Consider the following 12,499-nt stretch of genomic DNA (forward strand, 5'->3'; position numbering starts at 1 on the left):
TTCTGACACCATGTGAAGTGCCTAGGGGAGGACACACCAACAACCCACTCTTGTCCGGCTAACCGACAACTAACCCTGAAGGGCTGTCATCCTTGTTATTTTATCTTGGTGTGTAAAGTTGTACAATATGTGAGTACTAGAAAAGGTACCGGTAGTACGGGAAGTAGTACGCAGCATGCTATTCTAATGTCATATATGGACAGGTGTAAATATGAGGATGTGAAGGTTATAGTTACTGTATATGTATATGTATAGGGATATTTAATGGCACCAAATGATATAGTTCCAATATCATCACATGCCGAAACCCGGGAACCAGTTTTAGGAGAGATGTCAAAAGCTCAGGGATACTTACGCCCGTATCGCGGGAGTGAGGATGACTTCGAGACATTTTGGGCCAAATTCGAAGTGCTCGCGACGATCAAGGAATGGGATTCCGACGAGAAGAAAATGCCGCAGCTACCGCTGTTTCTGGAGAAGGACGCTTTCCTTGTCTTCAACAGGATGTCCGCGGACGACAGGAAGAGCTCCGCAGCAGTGAAGAAGAAGATGCAGGAGGCGTTCTGTGTCACACGAGCGCGAGCTTTCAGCTTGCTGACGAGTCGGACGTTGAAGATGGACGAGTCGCCCGACGCATTTGTTGCGGACCTGCAGCGTCTGGGCAAACTAGCTGGACAAGAGTCCAGCGATAAGGACGACAACAGTGTCATCGTCGAGCAGCTAATGGCCGGTATTCCGTCTTCTTGGTCTCGCCAAATTCGTCTGTCAATGGCAGGAAAGGCGCTCACGGTGAGTGGGTGCTTAGAACTAGTCCGAGCCCTCAAGTAAGTTTAGTGACGACGGTCGATCTAGCAGTGCGGAGTATGGAACTGGAAGTGCGGCTGCGCTTGGCCCTGCTTCGAGTTCGAAACCGATGAAGAATGTGATATGCTTCCGGTGCAAGGAGCAAGGCCACATGAAACGTGATTGCCCGCAGGGTCAGCGCAAGCAGCCTGGACCATCGACTAGCTCGAGTCGCGCACGCGGAATTACGTGCTTCTTTTGTGACAAGAGTGGAAGGCTGATTGTCCTGAACGGAAGGCCTGGCAGGCCACGCAGTCAAGTAAGGGCACTGCCGCGGCTGCTGCTGAGATCGACGATGCTGCTCTCTGTTCTGTTGCTGTACCAGCGCTGACTGCAGGTGCCAGGCTCCCTAGGATTTATGTTGATGTCTGGAAGAGGGGCAGTCAGGACAGTGCGCAACGAAAGGTGGCGGTCATCGACACTGGAGCCACAAGCACGCTGATGACCAAGCAATGTGCTATGGATGGAGTACTGCTGTTAGCTGAGTCTGGCAGTCACATCATTGCCCTAGATGGCCAGCCACTGGGCATCATCGGCAAGGCCAGCGTGTGTGTAGGACGACTGGACGGGTCAACCCCAGTTGCCATGCCGGACACAGAGGTTGAGGTGTTGGTGGTGGAGGACCTGTCCGTGGTACGTGCCGATTTGCTCATTGGATCGGCCGTCGTAAGCCGGTGCAGGGGTCTACGTCTCAGCTATGATGATGACGGCGAGCTGGAGCGAGTGAGGTTTGGCACTGATGCGTGTGCTGCGTCCGCCGTGCATACCAAGCCTGTAGCCAAGTGCCAGGAAGCGCATCCGTCAAGGCATGTTCGGGTCACCCAAGATGGCGACAACGTGACGTTGTGTGTAGACGACGGCGAGGTGCGTTGGTGCCATGACACGAAGCGTTGGGTGCTGAAGTGGGTGTGGAAAAACGGAAAGGCCCCACAGCACCCAGTCGGCCACGGCAGCGGGCAATACCCACGGGAATCGCTGACTGCAGAGCAAGAGCAGCTATTCTGCCACGAGGTGGACACCTGGGTGGAAAATGGCTGGCTCGTCGAGCACGATGAAGCCGTACACGGAGCGATCGCCGGCGTGTTGCCACTGCTCGCGCGTACTCAGGAGCATAAGGCCAGTACGCCAGTTCGGCCATGTTTAGATTATCGCGGCGTGAACAAGCTGATCCAATCGCAACCGGGCTACGAGGCTCCCGTCTGTGCGGAGAAGATCAGGAAGTGGCGGCAGACTAGCGGTGGTGAGTGGAAGATGCTCGATATCAAGAAGGCCTACCTCCAGGTACACGTCAGCCCAGAGCTTGCACGATATCAAGCTGTGCTGTGGAAGGAGAAAGTCTATCTCATGACGAGAATGGGCTTCGGCCTAGCGATTGCGCCTAAGATCATGCACATGATTGTGCAGTGGGTCACCCGCAACCACCCATCGGTTGACAACTATGTCGACGATATCCACACCCCGGCTGGAGAAACGGAGCAGGTTGCCGCTGAGTTGGCTGCATATGGCCTGCCAACAAAGCCAGCTGAGCCACTGACGAAATCCCGTGTGCTTGGCATGCAGCTCAGGAACGATGACGACAACGACTGCAGGACCCAATGGACTAGAAGGGACATCGACCTGGAGCCACCGCCCAAGCTGACCAAACGTAGCTTGTTCGCATGGTGTGGGCGACTAATAGGCCACTACCCTGTATGCTCTTGGCTACGACCTGCGTGCAGCTATCTCAAGCGGTTGGCCAGTCCAGAGGGAAGCGCGTGGGACGATCCGGTATCCCAAGCTGCAGTGCAATGCTGTGCCAACTTGTGTATGAAGCTTGCTGAGGACGACCCAGTCCATGGCTGCTGGGATGTGGTAGCGGACGACGACTCGGCCTGGACGGTCTGGTGTGACGCGTCCGACCTCGCAACCGGTGTTGTCCTGGAGCTGCACGACGAAGTCATAGAGGACGCCTGCTGGCTGCGGCCAAAGCAGGACAAGCGTCATGTCAACGTGGCTGAACTCGACTCAGCAATCAAGGGCCTGAGTCTCGTAACCAAGTGGAAGGCTAAGCGTGTGAAGCTGGTGACCGACTCAAAAACAGTGGCAGGGTGGCTGACCCAAGTTGTCGATGGCACACGGCGTGTGCGAGCTGATGGCCTGTATGAAGTTCTCGTGCAACGCCGACTGCAAATCGTAGACGACCTCATCGCAACAACTGGCTTGCAGGTCCAGGTCGTCTGGGTGCCGAAATATCAGAACGTGGCGGCTAAGATGACCCGTGTGCCATTTCGCTGCCCCAAGACGAGCAACGACGTGGCAGCCGCTGTACCCGCTGGTTCCGCTCCTGTCGAGCTGGCGGGGGTGAAGCAGGCGCAGCAAAACGACGGCCAGGTACGTGCCGTCATGGAACAAGTGTCGATGGGCATGCCTGTGACAGATGACGACTTCAAGGCAGTGCGTTCCCAGCTCTGCATCAAAGATGACCTTCTCTGCCGGAGTGTGAAGGTCCCTGCTGACGGTGTGGTACTCGTACCAGTTCTTCCTGGCGAGATGGAAGATGGCGTCATTCGAGCGGCCCATGCCGGGTCTGGCCATGCATCTTGGCAGACGGTCTATGAGATCCTACGCCAGAAGTGTTACTTTCCGCACATGGCTGAGAAGTGCCAGCAGTACGTCAGCCAGTGCCAGCAGTGTCGTGCAGCCAACAGCTCCGGAAGTCAGTCTGTGTCGCCAACTCGACACGAGATTCCTGGGAGACCGTGGAGCACAGTCGTGATGGACACGCTCGAGCTAGGACTGTGCCGCAGCGGCAGATTCGCATGTGTCTTGGTGGTAGTCGACGTCCTGACACGGTGGGCAGAGATCGTCCCGCTGCGCCGACATGACGGGCCCTCGGTTGCTGAAGCATTTACCGAGCTATGTCATCGTTGGGGCCCACCGGACACCGTCCGTATCGACAACGGCAGTGAGTTTGCGAATGCGGTAGTGCAGTCAGTCTTTGATGCCTTTGGAGTGACAGTGAAGACGGGGGCAGTGCGACACCCGCAGTCGCAAGGAACAGCAGAGAGGATGAACAGAACCCTTCTGACGATGATCCGGAAGCTGGCCGAGGACTCGTCTGATTGGCTGCAGGATCTCCCCGTCATGCTGCACTTTTACCGGCCCCACAGAATGACGGGCGTGTCGCCCATGCTGGCCATGGTTGGCTGGGAGCCAAAGTCAATCATCACGGGTGTGACTACGGAATCAACTGTCTGGCAGCAAGCGCATGCAGCACCGTGCGCCCGACTTCGTGATCTTCTAGATTCCGAGCTGTCGAAGGTGGATCGCCAGGAGGATGAGCGTGACTGTCCGTTTCGCGTGGGCGATTCTGTGCTACTGAAGCAGCCGTCCCGGCGTCAGAAGCGTCTCCCACCATTCCAAACCGGTTGGTTGGTGATTAAAGTGGTATCACCGTCAACTGTTGTGGTGCGCCGGCAGCCGCACATGGGCCAGGTACAGGAGAAGGTCGTCAATGTGGATCTCTTGAAGGCAGGCGGAGGAGCCCCAGGCACCTGAATCAGTGATACCGAGGGCGGAAGTCGATGCGGAGGCGCCAGTTCCTGATGAATGTGAAGCTGAGTACGATCCAGATGCGTTGTGGCTTGGTGAATTGGAAGCTACAGGTAGTCGAGACAACGCTGGTGGTGATGGAGACAGGAGGATGGGCCTCCGTGACCGCCAACTCATTCAGCCGCCAGCCCGCTACAGAATCTAGTTTGACAGTGGAGGACACACTAGTTTTATACAGCTATGTCACCAGGCGGAGGGGTGAAGTATAATCGTGCTGTTGGTGACATATGCATTGCTTCGTGTGTGCTTAGTTGCTAGAGCAGGAACAGGTTTGTGTGGTTTGTTGATGTGGAGGCATGAGGTCAGGCCTTGTTACAGACTACCGCAATGGTACATGCTGCGTGTGCAATGATTGCATTGTGCCTTAGTGATGTCTATTATTAGGGCGTTGGAACGTGATCTAAACTGCCAAGTGTGCCTGTGCACAAGGAAGTTGCATTGCAATGTCAACATTGCAATAGATTTAGTTGGGTGGAAGCACCAGGCTTAATTGTCTGCCATCTGTGTGATGACCTCGGACAAGTGACTTGCCTGCTTTGCTATGTTCTGTTTGCACCATTTTGCACGATCTCCGAACTCTGCTCGCCCTATGCATTATGGTTCTCACCTATCATCTTATTGTATTATCCTACTAATGTTCTGCTTCATGATAGAAAATCAGTCAGTAGTAACCCAGTGCTACGGTTGTTGGTTGTGAGAAAGAAGACGTCTGTCCTGGAACTGTGTGGTGGACAAGAGGTACATGAGTCTTGCATGTTCTCTAACAATCAGTCAACCATGTATCAATCAACCATGTATCAATCACAGCAGAGCTTATCAGAAGAGCACGGTCATGGCTAGGCAGCAAAACATGGCCAGAGCAGTGGTTGTTGTCGTGACAGCAGGCAGAGCAGCAGCGCTACTGCCGCTAGGCCGTGTACTGAACTGTGGACAGTTGGTAGTGCTGGTGCTGGAGCAGCTATCGCACGTCGGGCACTGGCAGCACAGCGGGATCACCTCTGCACTCACATTGTACAGCCTGGCATTGCTTACCGACGGGTTGTAGTAGTTGATAGTACGCACGGCGCTGGCCTGAAGCCGACCAACAATCAAGTTCTGGACGATATCGAAGGAGACGCACGTATCACGAGAGCTGATCTCATCCAAGTAGAAGACAACTCGGCGGTCGGGAGTTTCCACGCGCCCAGCCATGGGTTCTCTGGAAAGAGCTTGGTTGACCGTATCCATGTCAGCACTGAAACCGGACGGCAAGGAAATCTCTAGCAGTGACATACCCGCGTCTGCGTAGGTGGTGGCAGCAGCACGTGTGCAGTACTTGCAAGTAGCGCCGAGTCTCTCGCCTTGCTTCCACAGCGAGCAGTCCGTATCCATAGTGTAGGCATTGACGTCATCGGTATACTGGTTGTAGAACACCTCAATAGAGAGAACGACCGTGCCGGACCCGGTAGCACTGAGGGCAAGAGTAGACGGTACTGGGAAGTCTTCCGTCTGCTGCAGTACCAATGAATTCACACTGTTCACACTGAACGACTGTGAGAATGCCGATGCAGCACGGCCCTCTGAGGCTATATTGATGTTCATGGTTGGTGGTGTGGCAGAGACCAGCATGGCGAAATCAGCCAGTGCTTGCAAACCGACAACAGTATCCTGTGTAGAATCGAATGAGTATGAGTTGCGTTGGGACGAAAGCCAGCGTGCAACCGCAGAGGCATCGGCGATGCGCTTGTGCAGCACCAGCGCCAGTAGACCGTAGGCCGTCAGTTCCACATCCGCTGCTGGAGCGCGGTAGTAGGGAGCGCGCCAGCGAGAACTGACCATCTGCTTGCGGCTGTCGCGCCAACTGAGTGTGCCTCCAGTGCGGTCAGCACGTGCCAGTAGTAAAGTGATAGCTTCCGATGCCAGGCTGCTGTCGGACAATTTCAGAGCATACGTACTCAGCGCCAGTGTATAGTTATCTGTGACGAGGCTCAACTGGCCTTCAATGTAGGACTGCACCTTAGCAACTGCACTGGTGAGAGCAATCGACGGCCGGTTCTGAACAGTGCTAGCTTCGACCAAGGCGGTGAGAACGTAGGCGGCGCGTGCAACGTCCCCCTGCAGACCACCTTTCAGATGCGAGCTGTGCACCATACCCACCTGGCGGAAAGAACCAGAGCTGGTTTGCTGCGCCAGGATGAATTGCAGGGACTTGGATATGACATTGGGGTCCACGTAGATATACGGCGACGCTTGTGAGAAAGACTTGACGACGAATGCAGTAAGCCATAGACTGCTGACGCTGTCTCGCTGCCCGAAAGCACTGAACGAGTAGTCATTGCGCCAATAGCGCAGCTCACGCTGATAGCCGGACATCATGAAGCGCTTGGCCTTGGAAAGTATGCTGCCCGTGGTCATTCTGCTGGCGGTGAGGTAGCGTGTGATGAAGACGTCGGGCGCAAACGCTACCATGTTCTGCTCGCCGCAGCCATACGGCATGGTTAAGAGCTTGTCCAGATTGGAAAGTGCTGGCCCCATGATGTCGCCAATGACTGAAACGACCGTCCGCGCTGAGCCAGGAACTAAGCCCTCGGTAGGAAGTGATAGGAGCAGTTTCTCTGTCATTGAGCCAGTGTTGGTCAGGTCAATGAATACACCATGCGAGTAGGACTTTGTAACACCTTCCGGCTCAACGAGCAGCTGACGAATGACACGGTCGGCAGCTAAACCAGCACGGGCCGTGACGGTGATTGGAAGACGACCAGATATGGTCGGTTTGACAATAAACAAGGCTGACTGTGCTTTCCCAGCCAGGACTGTAATAGTCTTGCTTGCTGCTTGTCCAGCGTTGGCACCGGTTACCTTCAGGCTGGGCGTGGAGTCTAATGTGACCAGTGTTTCTTGGCTGGTGTCCAGGTAGTTGAACACATTGACCTGGAGGACAAGCTCCTCGCCTTGAATCACAGAGTACGGTAGGTTGAGCGAGATGAAGAACTCCTGGAAAGCGCGCAGTTTGACGGTTGACGGTGCTACACCCATGCCCTTGCTCGGCGACACAGCAAAGGCACTCGCTACCCACGATGTGATAGAGTCGGGAACGACTGTCTCAAACTCTGCTGTGCCGCTGGCCGATGCATTCGCAGTGGCCCACAGCCAGGTCTCGGGGAAGAAGTCACGGGTGTGGTCTGGTACGGCAAGTGATTCGCCCACTGTGGGCGTTGAAGACCCCCCACCAGATTTATCAAAGGAAGCCACCTCGGGGTTAATACCACCACCATCAGGGGAATCAGCGCGGAAAAATGGCACATAAGGATTGTCTGGCACATTGAGATCGGAGATAATGCATATACCAGCGCTGCGCAGGATAGAGCCGGCCGTAGTGCCATAGTAGTACCATGGGCCTGGTAATACATCGCGGCGACGACGGCGATTGACGATGGCGGGTTCGATGAGCGCCCAAACAGGCCCGTCGTACGAGATAGGTCGACCACTCCTGTCGTACCGAGCAAGCTCCTCACTGACACCACTCCCTGTTATGGTGTTTGCTTGCCGGACAAGAAGTGCACTCTGATCAACAATGGACACTGCAACAGTTGAACCAGCCTCTGCAGACACAGTCAGTGTGACGTTGTCATTGGGGCGAGCTTCTGCCCGGCCAAAGGACACTTGAACATTGTTCTCAAACACGCCACTCACACTCACCGACAACGAGTCAACCACCAGCTCGCCACTAGCCACGTAGTAGGCAAGCACATTGGCATAAGGACCCATTGCTGGCGTGACGATGAAACTGAACCACGCAGTCAATGAGCCGGCGGTCGGCAGTACCACGCCGTGGTGCACCAGAGTAGCTCGTGAGTGCACGGTGTACACTACCTGATTGAAGACAGTCGATGTCGAGTTAACAATGGCCGTGGCAGTGAAGCTTGCCATCTCTCCTGCAGCATAGTTGGCTTTGGTCGCAGAGAGCTGTAGAAAAGAGCCAGTGTGTGAAAGAGCCACGGAGGGACTTAGATACACGGGGCGGTAGTACTTGTTCATGTCGCCCAGGGTCGGGTAAGCTCGGATACTCATGTACGATGAGCTCCTGGGAGCAGTGATAACGTGGTTGATGACACCGTTCCTTGTTGTCAGTGTGGCTTTTTGCTCCGCGCCGTTGCTATTGACGGTAATAGAAATGCTGGCACCGCTGATAGGCTTCTTGTCCGGCGTGCTGTACAGTAGGCGTATCAGGTACTTGTTGCCGGGTTTGAAGGTATTCGCTGGCACTGCACTGTCGAACGCCAGCTGCTTGGCGTAGTAGTAGAGTCCTGCGCTGCTGCTGGAGTGGCGTGTCTCGCCGCTGACAAGATCTGTGACACTGGCATTGACCACTAGCTGCTGGTGACCTTGGAAGTAGCCTTGAAAGCAATTAAACGAGCAGAAGAGACTGTTGAACTGCGCCCTGGTCAGCGTGACTGAAGCGTTCTTGCCAGCGGTGAGTGTCACTTGACGGCTGATTCTCGGATTGCTCCTTCCACTGCAACGCTGGTAGACATTGTTGAGGAACAGCTCCACCTTGGCAGTTCCCTCAACAGCTTTACCGTACGTGTACTGAGCGCTGATGAAGGTAACAATGTCCGAGCTCTCATCATTGGCAACGTAGGGCACTGTCGATACAGAGACGGAGAACTTCGGCAGGACGTATTCACGCACTTCAAACTGGGTGCTTGTCTGAGCTGTGGATGCATTCACCTCTATGGTGTAGTTACCCAGTGGTGAATATTCAGAGATGGGGAAGTCTTCACTCCATATCCCATTCATAGGCTGTACATTCAGCCATTGGGCCAGGCGATTCTTACTGTTATCAGCAATGTGCACATTGAACGATCCGCTGTATGGTTTTAGATTAGGCTGCACAGTGACTACGCGCATACGCACGGTCTGGCCAGGACGATACGCACCCTTATCGGTCTGTACGAAGATAGAGAAGCTACTGGCGACCATGACGGTGGTCTTGTTGGTGAACATCAGGCCACCGGTACCCGTCACAAGGAGCACAACTGACGAGCCAACCTTAACACTACTAGGCGTAGGCAGTGACACCTGGGCATGAGAGCGTGCAGCAATGACCACGTTCGCGGCTGCCAGCGAATTGCCGCCGACCGCTTGCAGCTCGGCACGCACGCTGACAGCACTGCTCCCGGCGAACAGGGCGACGTTCATCACCGTTGCCTGGCCCGGGTGCACGGTGCAGGGGAACGTGACGGCGTACGTGTGCTGACCACTGCACAGAGTGGCAGTGTGACTAGCTACTAGTACCACTGCCATCACCACTATGGTCAGCAGCGGCTGCAGCCCACCAGTTCTGGTAGAAACACGCACCATCTTTCACGCCAATACTTGAAAGCCATCAACTGACAGTGCTGGCTGTTGTCGATGACGGCAGTTAAACTGAACACAATCAACAAAGAAATACAAAAGGAACAGCATAGATGAAATCATCAATAACACACAGACACATTAGTTTGTAATCAAAACAGTCAACGCTGCCTATCAATGCAGTGTTTCCAGTGTTTCCAGTGTGCAGTTGTACATTTTACTGTACAGTGTGCGCGTGAAGACAGTGACAACAGCAGCAGCAGCAGCGGCGGCAGTAGCAGCAGCAACAACAGCAGCAGAGGTGGCAGTAGCAGCAGCAGCAACAACAGCAGCAGCGGTGGCAGTAGCAGCAGCAACAACAGCAACAGCAGCAGCAGTAGCAGCAGCAACAACAGCAGCGGTGGCAGTAGCAGCAGCAACAACAGCAACAGCAGCAGCGGTGGCAGTAGCAGCAGCAACAACAGCAGCAGCGGTGGCAGTAGCAGCAGCAACAACAGCAACAGCAGTGGCGGCAGCAGCACACGGGGCTGGGGGGGGGGGGGGCACAGAGTACATGGACGGCATGGCCATTCTCCTCGCACAATCTCTGACTGAGACCAATCAGCAAGGCAGTGCCGGTGGACTGGACACAGATGAAAACATAACTTTCACTACAGCTGTATCGCACAGTTTGCCTGCAGTTGGTATATTCCACACCACACCTTTCATATAATCCAGAGTAGCTGTCAAACACTGCATGGTCTGAGCTATTCTGCAACTATGGTAAAAGTCTGTAAATAAGTAAGTACATACTATCGCATTTAGTCATCACACCCGCACTAACTTTCGGGCAATGTGATTCATTGCAGACGTCAGTCTACAGAAAAACATCATAATTTTGGTTAGGGCTGCAACGGGTAGGGATTTGGCCGGGTAACGGGTTCGGGTATTTTTATCCGGGTAGCACGGGTACCCTATCGGGTATTTTTCGACACAGTTTGTAGCGTGAGTGTGCACTTGCGCTGCATAGAAAGTGTACAGTAAGCACGTAGCCGTGCTGGTCACATGCACTGTTGCAAAAACACCGTACTCCAACTACCCGATCGGGTTCTCAGGAGCAAATTGCTACCCGACTACCCGATCAAATTACGGGTAGCACGGGTACCCTACTACTCGTTGACACCCCTAATTTTGGTACATATACAGACAGTAAACCTGCCCTGAATAGCCTAATCCAGGCACATCCGTCTACAGGGCACCTTTCTGACCCATCTAGACTCACAAAATTGGCAAAATGGCCCCAAAAGCTATTGATTGGCATAAAAATGTGTACTTGCATGAAGTAATGTATGTATGTTCCTATAATAATTGTAGTTACGGGCAATTCCTAGTTACGGGCAGTACTCGGTCCCAACCTGCCCGTCTTTAGGGAGTTTTAATGTAATTACATGATGTGCTGCTACCCACAGTCAACTGGGAACTTGTGGCCAGGCACAAGGGGTACATGGATGCAGCTAATGGGGTCGTTCTTGGCACTTGTGCCAGTGGTTGTGAGACTTACCCACTCACCCCCACCGTTAGGCGCTGCATCTGCCGCTAGGGTTTACCGGGTGTTAGCGGCCGTCGTGAGTTCCCTTCGGGAACGGACACGATAATTTACTTTTTACTTACATGACATGTATGATATGTATGATGATGACATCAGGGTTTTTTATACGAATCCCCACAGTAGATCACATGCACTATTGACACAACAGTTGAACTACGGTGGACCAAACCTGCAAACGACTTACGTAAATTTGAAATAGGATCAAAGCGAGGCGATGAGTTTCCTCCAGTCGATAGTGTTCACGAACTTTCGCACACCGATCCAAAACGGTTATGAAATCGATCTCAGAAAATACTTCCTACTAGTAGTACTTATTGCAAATAGGCCATGGTCATACGGACTAAGATTCACCAGCGCGAGGTGCTCCCAGCACTAAACTGCCCGATTGCAAAACAATTTCATTCAGAGAGTTGAGGTAAAGCTGGGGATCTCTCCAAATCTGTATTATTTTACATGACTTGGTATACAGAAGCCTTGCTTGGTAGTTTAACATGTTTTTCGATTTTGACAGCATGTTCTGCCAACCGGGTTATGGTTGTAGTCAGGAGCACTACGCGTCTTCGTTGTAACATGCTGTCAAAATCGAAAAACATGTTTACATGACTAACTTGTATCAATCCATTTTTAGTTTTTGCACACAAGATGGACATGTCGTTGTGGCAAGCGGATCGTTCCAGGGACTGGGTAGCACGAAACTGCACCATCGCGTGCTGACGTGACGCTTTTTCAAATCAGTGGATAAGTACCGTCCGTACATTAGGCCTATAGGGGCCGTCCAAGGTTACCAATAATATTTTCAAAACGAAAATAATGTTTTCGTTTGTGGGTGGGTGGGTTTGATGGAGTTTCGTTTTGAAAATAATTATTGAATGCTGACGGAGAATGCCCAGTAACTTCTGGGTGTCGAAAATTGACATCAATATTTTATTGGAATTCGTTTTACCTGCAGAAAAGGTGGGTGGGTGGGTGGGGGCTGAAAAATACTGAAACGTTTCGTTTTGTAAAAACAATCGGTAACCCCGGACGGCCCCTTATAATTTTAATTTTTATTGTGTCTCCAACAGGGACTTTCCCTTGTCGCTTGTCGAAAAGAAGCGATGTCACCACGTACAACAACAAAGACAGTAGGTCTACAAGTAT

General features: G+C 53.2%; 2 protein-coding genes across 2 annotated transcripts; one reads left to right on the plus strand and one right to left on the minus strand.

The window, feature by feature from the left end:
* Positions 1 to 330: 330 nt before the first annotated feature.
* LOC135816906 (uncharacterized) lies at positions 331 to 4,380 on the plus strand. Its single transcript, XM_065330007.1, has 2 exons — positions 331 to 789; positions 1,054 to 4,380. Exons 1-2 carry the CDS (start codon positions 331 to 333, stop codon positions 4,378 to 4,380), a joined length of 3,786 nt encoding a protein of 1,261 aa, XP_065186079.1.
* Positions 4,381 to 5,028: 648 nt separating this feature from the next.
* LOC135818045 (CD109 antigen-like) lies at positions 5,029 to 11,931 on the minus strand. The gene is made up of 2 exons (XM_065331366.1): positions 11,544 to 11,931; positions 5,029 to 9,843 (listed from the first exon to the last, which is right to left on the minus strand). The coding sequence occupies exon 2, from the start codon at positions 9,775 to 9,777 to the stop codon at positions 5,251 to 5,253; it is 4,527 nt and encodes a 1,508-aa protein (XP_065187438.1). The 5' UTR covers positions 9,778 to 9,843; positions 11,544 to 11,931; the 3' UTR covers positions 5,029 to 5,250.
* Between the last annotated feature and the right edge of the window lie 568 nt (positions 11,932 to 12,499).

This window comes from Sycon ciliatum, chromosome 5 (genome assembly GCF_964019385.1).
Source record: "Sycon ciliatum chromosome 5, ocSycCili1.1, whole genome shotgun sequence".
Lineage (NCBI taxonomy): Eukaryota > Metazoa > Porifera > Calcarea > Leucosolenida > Sycettidae > Sycon > Sycon ciliatum.

Coding starts and splice junctions, on each gene's coding strand:
- LOC135816906 (XM_065330007.1), top strand. CDS start 331: ATGTCAAAAGCTCAGGGATACTTACGCCCGTATCGCGGGAGTGAGGAT. Junction 790..1,053: donor TGGCAGGAAAGGCGCTCACG/GTGAGTGGGTGC, acceptor TTGTGACAAGAG/TGGAAGGCTGATTGTCCTGA.
- LOC135818045 (XM_065331366.1), bottom strand. CDS start 9,777: ATGGTGCGTGTTTCTACCAGAACTGGTGGGCTGCAGCCGCTGCTGACC.